The 20,683-nt window shown below is 38.1% G+C and overlaps 1 protein-coding gene across 2 annotated transcripts in view; it reads right to left on the bottom strand.

Moving 5' to 3' along the window:
* LOC128234314 (uncharacterized) overlaps positions 1 to 15,153 on the bottom strand; it is a 31,678-nt gene extending 16,525 nt beyond the window's left edge. For both annotated transcript variants that reach the window (XM_052948485.1, XM_052948484.1), the window contains exons 1-6: positions 14,944 to 15,153; positions 10,843 to 10,982; positions 9,350 to 9,551; positions 6,440 to 6,519; positions 5,036 to 5,246; positions 3,870 to 4,047 (exon numbers count right to left, since the gene is read on the bottom strand). In XM_052948485.1, the coding sequence (XP_052804445.1) occupies positions 3,870 to 4,047; positions 5,036 to 5,246; positions 6,440 to 6,519; positions 9,350 to 9,551; positions 10,843 to 10,982; positions 14,944 to 14,974 (842 nt within the window). In that variant the 5' untranslated portion in view covers positions 14,975 to 15,153. The remainder of the gene's footprint in view (positions 1 to 3,869; positions 4,048 to 5,035; positions 5,247 to 6,439; positions 6,520 to 9,349; positions 9,552 to 10,842; positions 10,983 to 14,943) is intronic.
* Between the last annotated feature and the right edge of the window lie 5,530 nt (positions 15,154 to 20,683).

Here is a 20,683-nt window from a genome sequence, read left to right on the forward strand (position 1 = left end):
GAGACCACAACTTATTAAATCGTATTCACAACTCAGTAACTTGAGACCACAACTTATTGAATCGTATTCACAACTCAGTAACTTGAGGTCACAACTTATTGAATCGTATTCACAACTCAGTAACTTGAGACCACAACTTATTGAATCGTATTCACAACTCAGTAACTTGAGACCACAACTTATTGAATCGTATTCACAACTCAGTAACTTGAGGTCACAACTTATTGAATCGTATTCACAACTCAGTAACTTGAGACCACAACTTATTAAATCGTGGCCACAACTCAGTAACTTGAGGCCACAACTTATTAAATCGTGGTCACAACTCAGTAACTTGAGGCCACAACTTGTTAAATCGTGGTCACAACTCAGTAACTTGAGGCCACAAATAATTTAAACGTGGCAACAACTCAGTAACTTGAGGCCACAACTTATTAAATCCTGGTCACAGCTAACTACGTTGAGGCCACAACTAAATAAATCGTGGCCACAACTTAAAAAATCGTGGCCACAACTAACTAACTTGAGGCCACAAATTATTAAAACGTGGACACAACCCAGTAACTTGAGGCCACAACTTATTAAAATTAAATCGTGGCCACTGCTAACTAAGTTGAGGCCACAACTTATTAAATCGTGGCCACAGCTAACTAAGTTGAGGCTACAACTTATTAAATCGTGGCCACATCTAACTAAGTTGAGGCTACAACTTATTAAATCGTGGCCACAGCTAACTAAGTTGAGGCTACGACTTATTAAATCGTGGCCACAACTCAGTACTTTGAGGTCACAACTAATGAAATCGTGGCCACAACTCAGTACTTTGAGGTCACAACTTATTAAATCGTGGCCACAACTCAGTACTGTGAGGTCACAACTAATTAAATCGTGGCCACAAGTCAGTACTTTGAGGTCACCACTTATTAAATCGTGGCCACAACTTATTGAATCGTATTCACAACTCAGTAACTTGAGACCACAACTTATTGAATCGTATTCACAACTCAGTAACTTGAGACCACAACTTATTGAATCGTATTCACAACTCAGTAACTTGAGGTCACAACTTATTGAATCGTATTCACAACTCAGTAACTTGAGGTCACAACTTATTGAATCGTATTCACAACTCAGTAACTTGAGACCACAACTTATTAAATCGTATTCACAACTCAGTAACTTGAGACCACAACTTATTGAATCGTATTCACAACTCAGTAACTTGAGGTCACAACTTATTGAATCGTATTCACAACTCAGTAACTTGAGACCACAACTTATTGAATCGTATTCACAACTCAGTAACTTGAGACCACAACTTATTGAATCGTATTCACAACTCAGTAACTTGAGGTCACAACTTATTGAATCGTATTCACAACTCAGTAACTTGAGACCACAACTTATTAAATCGTGGCCACAACTCAGTAACTTGAGGCCACAACTTATTAAATCGTGGTCACAACTCAGTAACTTGAGGCCACAACTTGTTAAATCGTGGTCACAACTCAGTAACTTGAGGCCACAAATAATTTAAACGTGGCAACAACTCAGTAACTTGAGGCCACAACTTATTAAATCCTGGTCACAGCTAACTACGTTGAGGCCACAACTAAATAAATCGTGGCCACAACTTAAAAAATCGTGGCCACAACTAACTAACTTGAGGCCACAAATTATTAAAACGTGGACACAACCCAGTAACTTGAGGCCACAACTTATTAAAATTAAATCGTGGCCACTGCTAACTACGTTGAGGCCACAACTTATTAAATCGTGGCCACAGCTAACTAAGTTGAGGCTACAACTTATTAAATCGTGGCCACATCTAACTAAGTTGAGGCTACAACTTATTAAATCGTGGCCACAGCTAACTAAGTTGAGGCTACGACTTATTAAATCGTGGTCACAACTCAGTAACTTGAGGCCACAACTTACAAAATCGTGGCCACAACTAACTAAGTTGAGGCCACTACTTATTAAATCGTGGCCACAACTAAGTAACTTGAGGCCATTATAAAATCGTGGCCACAGCTTACTAAGTTGATGCCACTGTGAATTTCTTTAAACTCTAATTACTACATTGTAACAGACATCCGCAACACTGTATTTATATTGTGGCTTTAACTTTAACTGTGGCCACAACTTATTAAATCGTGGACACAATTCAGTACTTTGAGGTCACAACTAATTAAATCGTGGCCACAAGTCAGTACTTTGAGGTCACAACTTAGTAACTCGTGGTCACAACTCAGTAACTTGAGGCCACAACTTATTAAATCGTATTCACAACTCAGTAACTTGAGACCACAACTTATTAAATCGTATTCACAACTCAGTAACTTGAGACCACAACTTATTAAATCGTGGCCACAACTCAGTACTTTGAGGTCACAACTAATTAAATCGTGGCCACAACTCAGTAACTTGAGGCCACAACTTATTAAATCGTGGCCACAACTCAAAACTTTGAGGTCACAACTAATTAAATCGTGGCCACAACTAAGTACTTTGAGGTCACAACTAATTAAATCGTGGCCACAACTCAGTACTTTGAGGTCACAACTTATTAAATCGTGGCCACAACTCAGTACTTTGAGGTCACAACTAATGAAATCGTGGCCACAACTCAGTACTTTGAGGTCACAACTAATTAAATCGTGGCCACAAGTCAGTACTTTGAGGTCACCACTTATTAAATCGTGGCCACAACTTATTGAATCGTATTCACAACTCAGTAACTTGAGACCACAACTTATTGAATCGTATTCACAACTCAGTAACTTGAGACCACAACTTATTGAATCGTATTCACAACTCAGTAACTTGAGGTCACAACTTATTGAATCGTATTCACAACTCAGTAACTTGAGGTCACAACTTATTGAATCGTATTCACAACTCAGTAACTTGAGACCACAACTTATTAAATCGTATTCACAACTCAGTAACTTGAGACCACAACTTATTGAATCGTATTCACAACTCAGTAACTTGAGGTCACAACTTATTGAATCGTATTCACAACTCAGTAACTTGAGACCACAACTTATTGAATCGTATTCACAACTCAGTAACTTGAGACCACAACTTATTAAATCGTATTCACAACTCAGTAACTTGAGGTCACAACTTATTGAATCGTATTCACAACTCAGTAACTTGAGACCACAACTTATTAAATCGTGGCCACAACTCAGTAACTTGAGGCCACAACTTATTAAATCGTGGTCACAACTCAGTAACTTGAGGCCACAACTTGTTAAATCGTGGTCACAACTCAGTAACTTGAGGCCACAAATAATTTAAACGTGGCAACAACTCAGTAACTTGAGGCCACAACTTATTAAATCCTGGTCACAGCTAACTACGTTGAGGCCACAACTAAATAAATCGTGGCCACAACTTAAAAAATCGTGGCCACAACTAACTAACTTGAGGCCACAAATTATTAAAACGTGGACACAACCCAGTAACTTGAGGCCACAACTTATTAAAATTAAATCGTGGCCACTGCTAACTAAGTTGAGGCCACAACTTATTAAATCGTGGCCACAGCTAACTAAGTTGAGGCTACAACTTATTAAATCGTGGCCACATCTAACTAAGTTGAGGCTACAACTTATTAAATCGTGGCCACAGCTAACTAAGTTGAGGCTACGACTTATTAAATCGTGGTCACAACTCAGTAACTTGAGGCCACAACTTACAAAATCGTGGCCACAACTAACTAAGTTGAGGCCACTACTTATTAAATCGTGGCCACAACTAAGTAACTTGAGGCCATTATAAAATCGTGGCCACAGCTTACTAAGTTGATGCCACAAAGTATTGCGGATGTCACCTCTGTGCCACCGAAAATTACTTACACATCGTTAGGTATTTTCTCAAATTCGGCACTGCCAACGGTAGGTGACCACCACAAGCCGACATCAGCGTCTCTTTCAATAGCCGGATTGGCTTGGACAGTGCAAACAATTGTATCATCAACACCCTCAGTTAAAATCATATCCTCATTATTCTGGCTATGGCAATTGATCGTCATTCCTGCAGTATCAACAAAAAGACTGAATACATTTATGTCATAATTTTTGATATTTTTTTTATTAGACCATAACAAATAGTTCTTTATTTTTAGCGTCTATCTTTAGTTCAAAACCCATCTAGCTATCCCGAAAAACGAGCCCCAGAAAAAACAAAAACGAATACTTATGAGTGATACCCTATACCAGTGTACAATATAGACATCACTACAGTTAATTGTATAAAGCTTGATTAACATGTCCACATGATTGTCATTTGGTAACTTTTCTCATTTCAGTGATTTCATTGGTCAGTGGTTATTATTGGATAAATATTGGCAAATCAAAATACGTTGCGGCTTACTAAACCAAAGAATTAATCAGTTTTATAAACTTAGCTGCGGAATCTCTTTTAGGACCATTCTTAAATCTTAGATAGATTTCCACTGCACAATGAGTTCAAATAAAACTTGTACTTAAGTGTGTTGATCATGGAATCACACGGAAAGCATCATTTTCTGATATCATTTTATCACGAATCCTTATACAAAGTATAAATCATGTTGTTTACATTCGTGTTCTAGAGTCGGAAAGTTGAACATTGAGAACTGCCTGTAGATAATAAAGGTACTGATAGTCATCGTTCAAACTTTCTATTCACATTTAAAGCTGCACTCCCACAAATTGACAGTTTTGATATGTTTGTCTCAAATAAGATAACTCACAAAGAACATGTTATTTTTTAATGCGTTAGTAACGCTTTCACCCGTAAAACATCAATTTCCAAACGTAAGCATGAAAACTAGGATCTGCTTTAAAAAATATTGTCAGCAGTCTTATATCACAAGTTTCCAGACATTTACGCAAAAATTGGCTCATTCCAAGACAAAAAAAAAGATAAAAAAATATGTCAACACTATCAATCTGTCAGTTTTAAAACCCTTTTCGAATGAAAGATTAAACAAGAGCGGGAAGAGTTCTTTCCCTTGCACTAATCGTAAAGTTGAGTTTACCATTGACTTCTAATGTAGTTGTATCTTCCTTCGGCTGGCCTCTTGTATTGAAACAAATGTAGTTTCCACTTTGCTCCAGAGTAACATTGTGCAGCGTAATGTTCTTCATATATACAGGTGCGACAAAGCTTGTCACATGGTTTACAAATCGCTTAAAGTATTCAGCCGACGAAATAACATTTCCCCTTCTGTTCTCGAATTTCCAATCCCCCTAGAACAAAATTCGTCACACAAAATAATAAAAGCATAAAGTCAAATACGTAATAATATTGTACGATATATGGCCATAACGTAAAACATGAGCTTTGAGTACGACGCAAGCATTCGGAAGTCCTCGGCCATTTTTATCAAAAACAACCTCTGATGTATGCCGGTACATCAGTTGAAGTAGTTTTATTTATATCATTTATTAAATGTAGTGTATTAGCTTGTATTTATTGATCGTTTACATTGATTGCGAGTGAAGTGTATTTTTGCAAATATAATAAAGCCGATTCCCAGGATTTAAGTCATTAAGTTTAACTGCTTAATTAAATAACTTCGCGACCTACTTGCAGTGGACTTAAACATACTAATTTCTGAGTATATAAACCGTTCAAATACATCCGAGGTTGTTTTCGATAAAATAGCCGAGGAGTTCCGAATGCGACGCAAGGTCTCGTCTGCAAAGTGGCATAACTGGACTAGTATTAAGCAAGTGGAATTGACCTATGTTGTCAACCTATACATGTGCGTTTTGAAAATGAAATGAAAATTATAAGGTGGCTGCAGGGAAATGCGCTGTAGTTTCTCTCTTAATTTATAAATTTGAATCAATCATGAATCCAATACAGCCAAAAAGCCGATACAACCCTTTTGCAATCTCATTCCAAAAAAACAACAACTATTGAACATAAACTACGCATAACACACTGAAAGCCATATTAAAACGGTTTCGTTCATCCAAGTACTATATGCTTACCCATGTCTGTTTCATATCATACAAATGCAGGGTGAGGAATCACGTGACTTAAAGGCGTTCTCACATGGATCGCCACGGGTCACAACCGATGTAAACAAAGTAGTAAGTGACATTAATTTCTAAATCACCTTTTGACAGAAAAGATATGGAAATATTTCTAGGGCTATGCACTACTTCACTATGTTTGCTTGTACACCTATTAAATATTTTAGATTTGCTTGTATTTAAATGGTGCAACCCAAATTTCAAATTAACGGAATTTTGTAGTATGATGCAACGCTAAAACTTTGGCCATGGTTTGCACCATAAAAATACATGCAAATCTAATATATTTAATAGGAAACACAAACTCATTATTTTTTTTAGAGACAAATATAAAATCAAAAAGTATAATTTTAGATGGACCATAATCAATTTCAAACAGTGAACGTGTGAACAGGTACCTGATTCGGATTGTGTCTGCATACCATGGTTACGTCATCACCGATTTTTGCTTGGCGTTTGCTCATGTAAAGTGATGGATCTATTAAGAAGAAATCAAAGATATAAGCTCTACGTACATTGTATGCATAACTTCCATTTATATGTCATAATATCACTATCTGCTTATCGATATATCGAGTAATAATGAAATCCTAACGCCAGAATCATCGTGCTCAATGAATATGAATTATCGATTAAAGACAACATAATACTGCTTAAAGGCCTAGTTTAATCCTTTTGTAAGTGACACCCCCCCCCCATCCTAAAGAAAAAAACAAACAATAAACGCTTATTTTACACAACCTCTGTGTATTGATCTTAATCTAATTGCCTTATTGTCTTATCAGATCACCAATCTGAGTATCCTGCTGGGCAATTTTGGCAGTTTTATTATAGAAATGGACCCTGAATGGCACTGAGCCAATAAACAAATAAACAGGAAATTAGCCTCTACTATGACACCAGTGCAGGACATGCACAGCGGGAGATTGGCATGCCAAACATTCCTTAAACTAGACCTTAGTTTAAGCTTTCTATAAGTGACCGCCCCCCATCTCTGTATAGCACACAACTTCTGTGTTTTGATCTTAATCCTTATGGCTATCAGATCTCAGATCTGAGTGTCCTGTTGTGCAGTTCTGGAGAATTTTATATTGAAATGAACAAGACATCATTTCTAGCAGGTTTTTAGTTTACCCTTATAAATAACACAATCATCAATCTTATTCTTTAGAATGAGCATAAATGCCCAGTAATTCTTGTTAATTACTCCGGTGTCACAGTCAGGTGCCAAATTTCATGTGCATCGTGTATTGGATAATTTCAGTTTGGGCCGTTTTCAAAGAAAATGGGCTGCGTCAGTTATGATCAAAAGCCATTGGTCTGTGACCTGATCGACAGTAACAGACACAGATGGCATTTTAAGGCCTAGTTTAAGCCTTCTATAAGTGACCCCCCCCCCTAGAACTGTGTATAGTACACAACTTCTGTGTATTGATCTATATCTTTATTGCCTTGTGTTGTCTGTCATATCATGGATCTGGGTACCCTGCTGTGCAGTTAAAGTTTTATCATAGATATAGTCAACCTTTTATGGCCCTGGGCCAATAAACAAATACACAGGGGATGCACAGCAGGGGATCATCATGCCAAACATTCCTTAAACTAGGCCCTTAAGATATGGACCAATAAATGTGTAATAACCCATATTTTGGGGTATTGTGGGAATGTTTATTCACCGTCAGAATTGTTACACTAAGCCTTTGAGCCGTTTCTAGGGAACCTTAATTTTGTTTGCACATTTCATTACTGTCGAAGAACATTCTCCATCAAACCGAGTATAGATTTGTTCATACAACGATTTCAAGTAAAGGGACTATATTGTTATTGGTCTCAGTGAGATCAATGATATGTTGAACTTAATCATTTGTTTTAAAAATAAAAAAAAATCTTATAATTCCTTACTAAAAATTATAATACCGAATAAGTGAAAAAATAAGTATAAGTATAAGTATACAAAGTGCATATTTTTTCACATATTCGGTATTATAATTTTTAGTAAGAAATTATAAGATTTTTTTGATTTTTTAAAAAAAAATGATTAAGTTTGAAAATCCGGTGCCAGTGATCTAGTCCCCTAAAACTGTTAAAGTTAACTTTTTTAAGTATAGGAGAAAAAAAGTAATAGCATACTCCCAAAATGCACCATTGCAGGCTAGAAATATTTTTTTCTTGGAGGGGTACCTTAAAGCTGCACTCTCACAGATTGAACGTTTTGACATATTTGTTTTTATTTTTGGTCCTGGAACCAGCCGATTTTTGCGAGAATCCATGGAAACCAGTTATATAAGACTGCTGACAGAAGTTAGATCGCAGATTTTTATATTTATGTTCAAAAAATGATGTTTTATGCATTTTTCTTCAACAATTAGAAACGGTTTAAGTTAAAACGTGAGTAACGGTTTAAGCCATAAAACAATAATTTTCGAACGGAAATGTGAAAATCTGCGATTTGATCTTTTGTCAGCAATACTTTGTCATTGGTTTGCAGATATTTACGCAAAAACTTGCTCTTTCCAAGACCAAAAAAAAGTTGTAAAAATGGTATATCTGTGAGAGTGCATCTTTAAAGTGACTCGCTCATGGTTTGTAAAAAGCACTTTTTTTTAATTACGAAATAAAGTATGGCAGATCATAAGGAGTGTTAAAACAAAAATACCAAAAGCTGGAACCCTTCAGCAAATTTTGATATTTGGTCAAATATCGTCTTTGAAGACCACGATTTCATTAGCGTTAGTAACGCGATTGAAAATTAATTACGGCAGCGGTGTTGCGTGATTGTTTGATTGACATTATCGCGTGATGTTATCAATCTATCCTTGACAGGTCAACATCCCCACCACTATTGTTAAAGTCCCGGTGGCCATGTGGACTAGCCGGCTCTTTTCTAATTTTTTCTTGACTTTACCGGCGAGGGTTAAACCCAAACACCTTTTTATGCTATAACGGTATTTTGTTCTGAAATTTCGATGTCATAGAGTAATATAATGATAAAATAAGTATTTTCAGATGCATTATCGGGAATTGTTTTTTGGTCCAAAAACATGAGCGAGTCACCCCATTGCCAACATTTTAAACTAAACAAATAACGGTTCTGAGAGAGAAACGCAAGTCAAAAGGTTATGCCCCTAAGTCACGCCCTAAGTCACGCCCCTCTGACGTCCAATCCTGGTTCCCGCCCTTGGGTCAATCTGCGCTGTTTTGTTTATTGTGTGTCTCTCGTTTAAGTTAACATTTGGCTGAAGATCTGAGGCTTCGTAGGCGGTGTACTACTGGGCCTGACTTGTAGTTAACATGGTATTGTTACTTACTAAAATCAAAATTTAGGTTGTACTTGTCCGACAGCTGTCCATTTGCGCTACTACTTGCAAAACATTCATATTGTCCCAGGTCAGCATGGCCTATGTCATGAATAGTCAGGTGTGAGTAATAACTATCCAGCTCTTCCATGTATTTCCCCCGGGAGGACATATTTTCAATTTGCATGTTCCTAAACGTCCATTTAAAGACGACCTGCAACACAAAATGCACCAATGTTTTGCCTTTCGCGTCTGCATGTGGACGCCTATCCTAAAGCTAGACGAGATGTATTTAAATACAATGTAGTTGGTCAAACAGATGTAAATCCTTGTCATAGTTATAACGTAAAGTTCGTATTGTATTTAATTATTTGAGTATTGTTATGCACAAGTCAATTGTAACCACACACCCCTGGTCCGGGGAATAGCAGGGTCTTTGACTAAAATATACAACTGCAGCTAATTATTATATACTTTCTGGTGTTACAGAGATTTATCAGTGAACTTAAATTGATATTTCACTGTTTGAAACTTTGAAAATATCGAATTGATATGTTTCACAGTTTTTACATTTATGCCCGCTGTCAGCTCTAAATTAAGCGTTAGCGCCCTATGGCAGCGTGTGTATACCACGTGATAAATTACGTCATATATGCTACGTCGGAACGTAACAATTTGCTTTAAATGAAGACTTAAATCAAATATAATTTTTTTACACCATTTTAAATGAAACAAAGGGTAGTCTATGCCGCTTAAAGATCCCTGCATTTTTTTATTTCCGATATTTGATGAAGTCATTAGTTTCATCAAACACTTCGACAAACCTGTTTCCAAAATAATATTTTGACAGTGCTCCGTCAGACGGCCGTATTGTGAAAAAGGTTGTCGAAGTGTTTAAAGAAACTAAACTCGCAATCAAACCCTGGTAAAAGACCGAAGGTGGGGCTCCGTAAGCGGCGTATATTGCGCTTTGTTTCATTTAAAATGGTGAATAAATAGTGAAGTTATCTTTGTTTGAAGACTTTTTTCAAATCACAATATTGCCTTGTCTTGATTTCTTGGCTCTTTAACGTGCTCGGTGTATAGCAACGATACATGGAAGACGTCTTAATGATCATAAGGTTTAATTTAAACCTGTTTAATCACAACGAATATGAACCTTTTATTGGGAACAAATTTGTACATAACGAGTTTTCGAGCGAGTGAGATCTAGCATTGTGATAAAGAAATAACCGGAGTAAACCCACTTGTCCGGCTTAGTGACCACGAACCACATTTACCCATGCCCAGTCCGGAAATCGAGTCCCGGTTGCTTCGTTTAGTAGCTAGGGCATCAACTTGACAACAAGTTTGCCTATTAAGTGTCTTGAACTGTAGAATTTCAAAATGCTGCATACATTATTTTTAAGCAATAAATAAGATATTTTACTGATGAAACCATTGTTCAAAGTTTAGAATATCCTATCAAAATACTATTTATGTAATAAGTCTTTAATTGTATTTACATCGTTTCCATCGAAGTCATCAGCTTCACACTCAATAACGACACTGTTTCCGAGTAGCGGGTTTGGGTCGCTGTCCAGGTGTACCGACACCGAAGGAGGTGATGCAGTCGAGGTGCCGAGCATGACAACCAGAAGCACGCCTGAAAGGGGAGTTAAATAACAAATAATATACGAATATAGATATGATTTAAGGCATATCGTTGACGAGATCCGGGTGGGATGGAGGGAGGCAATCGGAACACACAACACAACGGTCATCTACGTCATACTATGAGGAATATGTGACGATGCATTAGTAAATGCAATGACAAAACTGGGATACATGCCGGTGCATTCGTAAAAGCCTTGTCAAAACTCGGATACATGCCGGTGCATAAGTAAAAGCGGTAACAAAACTGCGATACGTGTCGGTGCATTAGAAAAAGAAGTTACAGAACTGGGATACATGCCGGTGCATTAGTAAAAGAAGTTACAAAACTTGAATACGTGCAAGTGCCTAAGTAAAAGCATTAACACAACGGGGATACATGCCGTTGCATTAGTAAAAGCGGTGACAAAACTGCGATACGTTTTTGTGCATTAGTAACAGCAGTTACACAAGAGGGCTACATGCCGATGCAAGAGTAAAAGCGGTGACAAAACTGGGAAACGTGCCGGTACATTAGTAAAAGCAGTGACAAAACTGGGGTACGTGCAGGTGTATTAATAAGAGCGGTGACAAAACTACATATAAAAGCAATATACAATAGTAAAAGCAGTTACACACGTTGGATACATGCCGGTGCTTGAATAAAAACGGTGACAAAACTGGGATTGTGCCGGTGCATTAATAAAAGCAGTGACAAAACTGGTATACATGCCGGTGCATAAGACGAAGCAGTAACAAATCTGGGATACGTGCATGTGCATTAGTAAAAGCGGTGACTAGACTCTGATATATGTCGATGCATAAGTAAAAGCGGTGACGAAACTGGGATACATGCTCGTGCATAAGTAAAGGCGGTGACAAGACTGGAATACATGCCGGTGCATAAGTAAAAGCGGTGACAAAACTAAGATACATGCCGTTACATAAGTAAAAGCAACTGCAAAACTGGGATACATGCCAGTGCATTAGTACAAGCAATTACAAAACTGGGATACATAACTATGCATAAGTAAAAGCAGTAGCAAAACTGAGATACAGGCCGGAGCATTAGTTAAAGCAATTACAGTTACAAAACTTGGATATGCCGGTGCAATAGTAAAAACAGTTACAAAACCGGGATTTGCTGGTGCATTAGTAAAAGCTTTTACTAAACTTAAATACGTACTGGTGCATTAGTAAAACCAGTAACAAAACTGGGACTCATGCCTGTGCATCAGTAAAAGCAGTGACAAAACTGGGATACATGACGTTGCATAAGTAAAAGCAGTGACAAAACTGGGGACATGCCGGTGCATAAATAGAAGCAGTGACAAAATTAGGATACATGCCGGAACATTAGTAAAAGCAGTGACAAAACTGGGATAAATGCCGGTGCATTAGTAAAAGCAGTGACACATTTGGGATACGTGCCGGTCCATTAGTAAAAGCAGTTATAAAAGCAATAGTAATGGTATTAATTAATTAATCGTTCTGTTTTAACATGTAATGTTTATTACTTAGCTGAGTTTTTCCCCTGTTATTCATAATTATTAATGCAACAAACATAACGATTCTTATGAGTAAATTCCAAAGACTTTAACGCTAAATTGAAATTACTGTAAACCCTCTATATACATCCAAGCAGAAGTGCTCCGATTGAGAGATTGGATAAAAGCTTCTTTTTTTTAGGTTCGTAATATTTAGAGCCTTTATTGAGAGCACGGGACTCAAGAGAGTGATACGAGGAACGCAAAAAAATGGTATTGTTTTATATGCAGACCAGAAAAAGTGGTGAAATACTATTCGGTATGCAGTATTCTGGTTGAAAACGTTGAATTATTCTGTACTCAGGAGGAAAGGCATTTTGCCTTTTTTATCGAAAACATTAGCGTTCGGAACTCCTCGTGACATTTTTATCGAAAACAACCTTGGATGTATATGGATGGTTTACCATGTCAGGAATCGGGTCGTTTTAAGTCCGCTTGAAGAAGATCGCGTTGTAATTTAATTAAGCAGTTCAACTTAATGACTTTACTCTTGGGAATCTTCATAATGTTGCAAAAATACACTTCACTGGCAATCAATTTAAACTTAGATCAACAATTATAAGCTAAAACACTACTTATAATTAATGATACATTAAAAACACGAATTACTTGTACTGGTGTACCTACATACACTCGGGGTTGTTTTCGATAAAAAATCGCCGAGGAGTTCCGTATGGAGAGAAGGGAGTTACACCATCATCTGGGGTGGTATTCAACATTTGTCTTAATTGGATCTAAGAACGATGTAGCTAATCGGATTGTGTGATATAAATAAAGGACCTGTACAGTGAATGAAGTCAATGAAGCATGACGATATGAATGATTTAAGTATAATATTGAATACCACCCCAGATCTACCAAACAGACAGAGATGAATGTAAATTGAAAACAAGGTAGGAAGGGAACTACACAACCGAGTATAGGGCACCATCTCACCCATAAGGTTGGGGATCGATTCCACCAGGGGTGATTTCTCATGACCACTCAAATAGGAAATATTATCTAAATAAATAAATTGGTTTATTAGCAGCGTAAAATAACAATATCTTCACAAAACACATGTAAACAAACATCAAATCCGACTATATGGCGACCTGGAAAAAAATATTAAGAACAATTTATTCTATATTTTCTATTGGATATCTGCATAAGAATATGATTTATCCTGCCACTTGCATAGAAATCGGTCCAATAACAAGGTGCCGTGTAAATTTTAATTTATAAGGTTAGTTGACCACGTGAAGTCTATCTACAGTCAGTTGGTCATGTTACCGCGAAAGGGGACTATTTTCTATTCTGAAATGTCAGAGGAAAAACACAAATAATGTTCTAGTATCTTATCAATAGTCCGCCAACAACCGACCTCAACAATCACTCGACCATCACTCTGTATAATAATGACACTGGTAAAATAATCAATAAATCGACCAGAAAATCTACATGTGAGGTGAAAATCTTACCCCACCCGCAAATGCTGGAAACTGTGCAGCATTCGACAATAGTTAATTCCATTTCTGTGGTGGATGACAAAATCTCACTTACAACAGAAATGAATTATCTCTTTGCTGGTGCAGTTCTGAACATCCAACACTATCACCATAAATTAAATCCATTTAATATGTGGCGAGTGTTTGTAAACTCGGGTTATCTTGAACCGTGACCTGTGTACTGTACTCAGTGACTTGCGGAATAATTGTTACATTATCAGATAATGTTTGGCGACTGATCCATGTTTGTTCACTTTTAAAAGCTTTTTATGTTTTAAATTGAAATTTACATATTGAAATACAATGGCTTTTACTATAAGCGTATTGAAAAAAAGTTGAACAGTTTTGAGAACTATTTTTGGGGCGATCTAAACATGGATACCTAGTATGCTGACGTCACCAGGGAAAAACAGTTCACCCGATAAATTCCTCCGCCTTGCCAGAAAAACTTCCTCCATCAACGGCACTAACCAAGTACTCTCTATATAACCTATCCCCTTGTCCTTTAATTAAGTTATGATATCCGCCAATGGTTTCCAAACAGTGACAGCAGAAAATAAGTTTACAAATAGTTTGAAGTATGTAATGTTTATTGAATGTTGATTTGTTGTTAAAATCACCTATGCGAAAACAGTTATAGCTTTAAGTACACTTACCATAATTGTTTGTTATGTTGAAACATATTTTTCAATTAAATACTTTGATTAAACAACTTAAAGTGGTTACTTTTTCCACAACATTATCGAATGTAAAATCAATGCTTATGTTTGTACTGAATATATTTACACTGAATATATCTATTCGTGCATTAAATAATAAATAAAATCGGTTTAATTTGTATTTTGTGTCTTCAAGTATTTAATTTAAGCGTTTGTCGGTTAAGGCTTATCCATGCCAATTTCTAGGACAAACAGTCATGTGACGATGAATCTGTACATACCTTTCAAGTGATATCGATGACTTCGATCCATTATAAATCCGAAAAATATTTGTTTTTTCCTTAACTCCAGAAACTCATTATTCCGAAATTGTTAACCACGGAAATTAATATCTCTTTTATCGCAATTTACACTAGAATATTTGTGAAACTATATTCGGTAAGCTGATCGGTGTATTCCGTTTTTGCCTAAAGCCTTAAAATAGAAATTCAATTATCCAAACAGTCACGACTGCTTAAGCTATCCGGGTACGAATTGGATATGTATTATGTTATCAAAATGTATGTTTAGAGTCTCTTAAACATGAGGTGATCGATTTTGCTAGCAAATATGAAGCCGGTATTATATCTATTATACTCTGTTTCATTTCAATAGGACTATTATATTTAATTAAAATGTATTTTTTTTTTTTAATAAGTAAAACAAAAAATAAACTAATATTTCGTAAAAACAACATTAGCAAATTTGAAAAAAGTTTTCTTTCACATTATCACCTTTAACACATTATAATATTGAAATAAACACAAACACGCTTACATTTAAACCATTTACATATAAATGAGATGCAAGTTGGAGACAGTATACATTTATATGGCTATTAGTAAAAAGTAAATAAATTGTCAGATTTAGCAACTGGATAGATACCTTCCGTCTAACGACTTTCATGTCGCCTTCGTAGATCTTCGATAAGTGTCGAGTGTTTCCGTAAGAGTTTAGTCATTTTACTTCCGAACTGCATCGACATCTTTCGAAATGATAATATAAACCTCCGTAGCCCAATGTTATGTCGTGTGCAAATTTCATCTGATTTGAATGCATTTACAGTTTCCCATTTTACTTGCCAAAGTAAGTGTATTTATATAATAAAATAATCTAATGCCGATTACATACATCAGCATTAAATTGACAAATACAATACTAGGTATCAGCCAATTGTTTACGGTGTGTTAGCCGTTGCAGTGCAAGATAATTATATATATGATATATAATAGTATTGTTGTTAATTTTATATATATCTCACCCACGCACTCACGTGCATACACTACTCAACTGAGCAAAGTAACTGAACGTATACTTTTTTATTATAAGGGTTGATTTTTAATCAGTACATGAGTCTAAGATGGGATAATTCAAGAACTATTGTAATATATACAATACGTGGATTTCAATTACTAAACACACATTACTTTCAGAAAAAAAAACGTTTATTTAAAGGCAAAGACGTTGTGTTGATTGGGTATCATGGTAAAATTAAAGGTTTTGATAGAAAGTTTGATAATTTGAGATTTTGAGATGAACCAAAGCTGAAAACAGTGTTTATTTTCTACAGTTTGATAGGAACACCTGTATAAAACTGCCATTGTGCATCTAATACTACCATTGTATATATAATACTGCCACTGTGTATCTAATACTTCCATTGTGTGTCTAATACTGCCATAGTGCATCTTATACATCCATTGTGCATCTAATACTGACATTGTGTATCTAATACTGCCATTGCGTATCTAATACTGCCATAGTGTATCTTATACATTCATTGTGTATCTAATACTGCCATTGTGCATCTAATACTGCCGTTGTGTATCTAATACTGCCATTATGAATCTAATAACGCCATTGTGTATCTAATACTGCCACTGTGCATCTAATAATGCCATTGTGTATCTAATACTGCATTATGAATCTAATACTGCAATTGAATATCAAATACCGTCATTTTTAATATTATACTGTTTTTGTGTATCTAAAACTGCCATTGTGAATCTAATACTGCCATTGTGTATCTAATACTGCTATTGTGATCTAATACTGCCAATATGAATCTAATACTGCCATTGTGTATCTTATACTGCTATTGTGTGTGCAATACTGCCACTGTGTATCTAATACTGCCATTATATATCTTATATTGCCATTGTGTATCTAATAATGCTATTGTGTATGTAATACTGCCACTGTGTATCTAATAATGCCATTGCATATCCAATAATGACACTGTGAATCTTATACTGCCATTGTGTATCTAATACTTCTATTGTGTATGTAATACTCCCACTGTGTATCTAATACTGCCGTTGTGTATCTCATACTGCCATTGTGTATATAATACTGTCATTGTGTATCTAATACTGTCATTTTATATCAAATACTTCTATTGTGCATCTAATACTGCCACTGTGTACCTAATATTGTCATTGTGTATCTTATCTAATACTGCCACTGTGAATCTAATACTGCAATTGTGTATCTGATACTGCCTGTGTGTATCTTTTACTGCCATTGTGTATTTAATACTGCTATTGTGTATGCAATACTGCCACTGTGTATCTAATACTGCCACTGTGTATCTAATGCTGCCATTGTGTATCTTTAACTGACACTGTAAATCTAATACAACCATTGTGTATATAATACTGCTATTGTGTTTATAATACTGCCATTGTGTATCTAATACTGCCGTAAACTGTCTAGTGGACTGTCCTCGTTGCTGAGGAATGCAACTCTGGGTGCACTAGCAGTGTAATCGGGAAAAAAAACATATATTGGCGGGTGGGGAAAGCGGGGTCAGCGTACTGGGGTGTAAATCGGTGCTGCTCGTCAGTGTTGTGCGTTAACTGTCCAGTGGACTGTTCTCGTTGCTTTAGATTGCAACTCTGGGTGATTTGCAATGTAATCTGGAAAAACAATATATTGGCGGGTGGGGTAAGTGGGGTCAGCATAATGGGGTGTAAATCGGAGCTGCTCGTCAGTGCTGTGCGTAAACTGTCCAGTGGACTGTCCTCGTTGCTTTAGAATGCAACTCTGGGTGCATTAGCAGTCTTATCGGAAAAAACAAATATTGGCGGTTGGAGTAAGCTGGGTCAGCGTACTGGGGTGTAAATCGGTGCTGCTCGTCAGTGTTGTGCGTAAACTGTCAAGTGGATTATCCTCGTTGCTTTAGAATGCAACTCTGGGTGCATTAGCAGTGTAATCGGAAAAAAAACGTATATTTGCGTGTATGGTAAGCGGGGTCATCGTATTGGGGTGTAAATCAGTGCTGCTCGTCAGTGTTGTGCGTAAACTGTTCAGTGGACTGTCCTCGTTGCTTTAGAATGCAACTCGGGGTACATAAGCAGTTTACTTTGATAAAAAATACATTTGCGGGTGGGGTAAGCGGGGTCAGCGTATTGGGGTGTAAATCGGTGCTGCTCGTCAGTGTTGTGCGTATACTGTCCAGTGGACTGTCCTAGTTGCTTTAGAATGCAACTCTGGTGCATTAGCAGTGTATTCGGGAAAAAATACTGGCGGGTGGGTTAAGCGCGGCCAACGTACTTGGGTGTAAATCTGTGCTGCTCGTCAGTGCTATGCGTAAACATTCCAGTGGACCGTCCTCGTTGCTTAAGGATGCAACTCTTGGTGCATTAGCAGTGTAATCGGGAAAAAAAATATTGGCGGGTGGGGTAAGCGGGGCCAGCGTACTGGGATGTAAATCTGTGCTGCTCGTCAGTGCTGTGCGTTAACTGTCGAGTGAACTGTCCTCATTTCTTAAGAATGCAACTCTGTGTGGATTAGCAGTGTAATCGGGAAAAAACTATATTTGCGTGCGGGGTAAGAGGGGTCAGCGTACTGGGGTGTAAATCGGTGCTGCTCGTCAGAGCTGTGCGTAAACTGTCCAGTGGACTGTCCTCGTTGCTTTAGAATGCAACTCATGGTGCATTAGAAGTGTAATCGGGAAAAACAAATATTGGTGTGTGAGGTAAGCGGGTCAGCGTACTGGGATGTAAATCGGTTCTGCGCGTCAGTGCTGTGCGTAAATTGTCCAGTGGACTGTCCTCGTTGCTTTAGAATGCAATTGTGGGTGCATTAGCAATGTAATCGGGAAAAAAATATATATTGGCGGGTGGGGTAAGCGGGGTCGGCATACTGGGGTGTAAATCTGTGCTGCTCGTCAGTGCTGTGCGTAAACTATCAAGTGGACTGTCCTCGTTGCTTTAGAATTCAACTCTGGGTGCATTGGCAGTGTAATCGGTCAAAACAATTATTGGCGGTTGGGGTAAGCGGGGTCAGCGTACGGGGTAGTAAATCTGTGCTGCTCGTCAGTGCTGTGCGTAAACTGTCCAGTGGACTGTCCTCGTTGCTTCAGAATGCAACTCTGGGTGCATTAGCAGTGTAATCGGGAAACAAATATTGGTGGGTTGGGTTAGCGGGGTCAGCGTACTGGGGTGTAAATCGGTGCTGCTCGTCAGTGCTGTGAGTAAATTGTCCAGTTGATTGTCCTCGTTGCTTAAGAATTCAACTCTGCGTGCATTAGCAGTTTAATCAAGAAAATTAATATTGGCGGCTGGGGTAAGTGGGGTCAGCGTACTGGGGTGTAAATCGGAGCTGCTCGTCAGTGCTGTGCGTAAACTGTCCAGTGGACTGTCCTCGTTGCTTTAGAATGCAACTCTGGGTGCATAAGCAGTGTAATCGGGAAAAAAATATTGGCGGTTTGGGTAAGCGGGGTCAGCGTACTGGGGAGTTATCGGTGCTGCTCGTCAGTGCTGTGCGTAAACAGTCCAGTGGACTGTCCTCGTTGCTTTAGAATGCAACTCTGGGTGCATTAGCAGTGTAATCTGGAAAAACATATTGGCAGGTGGTGTAAGCGGGGTCAGCGTACTGGGGTGTATATCGGTGCTGCTCGTCAGTGTTGTGCGTAAACTGTCCAGTGGACTGTCTTCGTTGCTTTTGAATGCAACTCTGGGGGCATTAGCAGTGTAATCGGGAAAAAAATATTGGCGGGTGGGGTAAGCGGGGTCAGCGTACTGTGGTGTAAATCAGTGCTGCTCGTCAGTGCTGTGCGTAAACTCTCCAGAGGACTGTTCTCGTTGCTTTAGAATGCAACTCTGGGTGCATTAGCAGTGTAATCGGGAAAAATTAATATTGGCGGGTGGGGTAAGCGGGGTCGGCGTACTGGGGTGTAAATAAATGCTGCTCGTCTGGCAGTGTAATCGGGAAAACATATATTGGCGGTTGGGGTAAGCGGGGTCAGAGTACTGGGGTGTAAATCGGTGCTGCTCGTCATTGCTGTTTGTAAACTGTCTAGTGGGCTGTCTTCGTTGCTTTAAAATGCAATTCTGAGTGCATTAGCAGTGTAATCGGGAAAAATAAATATTGGCGGGTGGGGTAATAGAGGTCAGCGTACTGGGGTGTAAATCGGTGCTGCTCGTCAGTGCTGCGCGTAAACTGTCCAGTGGACTGTCCTCGTTGCTTTAGAACGCAACTCTTGGTGCATTAGCAGTGTAATCGGTCAAAACAATTATTCGCAGGTGGGGTAAGCGGGGTCAGCGTACTGCGGAGTAAATCGGTGCTGCTTGTCAGTGTTTTGCGTAAACTGTCCAGTGGACTGTCTTCGTTTCTTAACAATGTAACTCTGGGTGCATTAGCAGTGTAATCGGGAAAAATGTTTTGGCGAGTGGGGTAAGAGAGGTCAGCGTAATGTGGTGTAAATCGGTGCTGCCCATCAGTGCTGTGCGTAAACTGTCCAGTGGACTGTCCTCGTTGCTTAAGAATGCAACTCTTGGTGCATTAGCAGTGTAATCGGGAAGCAAAAATATTGGCGGGTGGGGTAAGAGGGGTCAGCGTACTGGGGTGTAAATCGGTGCTGCTCGTCAGTTTGTGCGTAAACTGTCCAGTGGACTGTCTTCGTTTCTTAACAATGCAACTCTGGGTGCATTAGCAGTGTAATCGGGATAAAAATATTGACAGGTGGGATAAGCGGGG

This window comes from Mya arenaria, chromosome 5, assembly GCF_026914265.1.
Source record: "Mya arenaria isolate MELC-2E11 chromosome 5, ASM2691426v1".
In the NCBI taxonomy this organism is placed as follows: Eukaryota; Metazoa; Mollusca; class Bivalvia; order Myida; family Myidae; genus Mya; species Mya arenaria.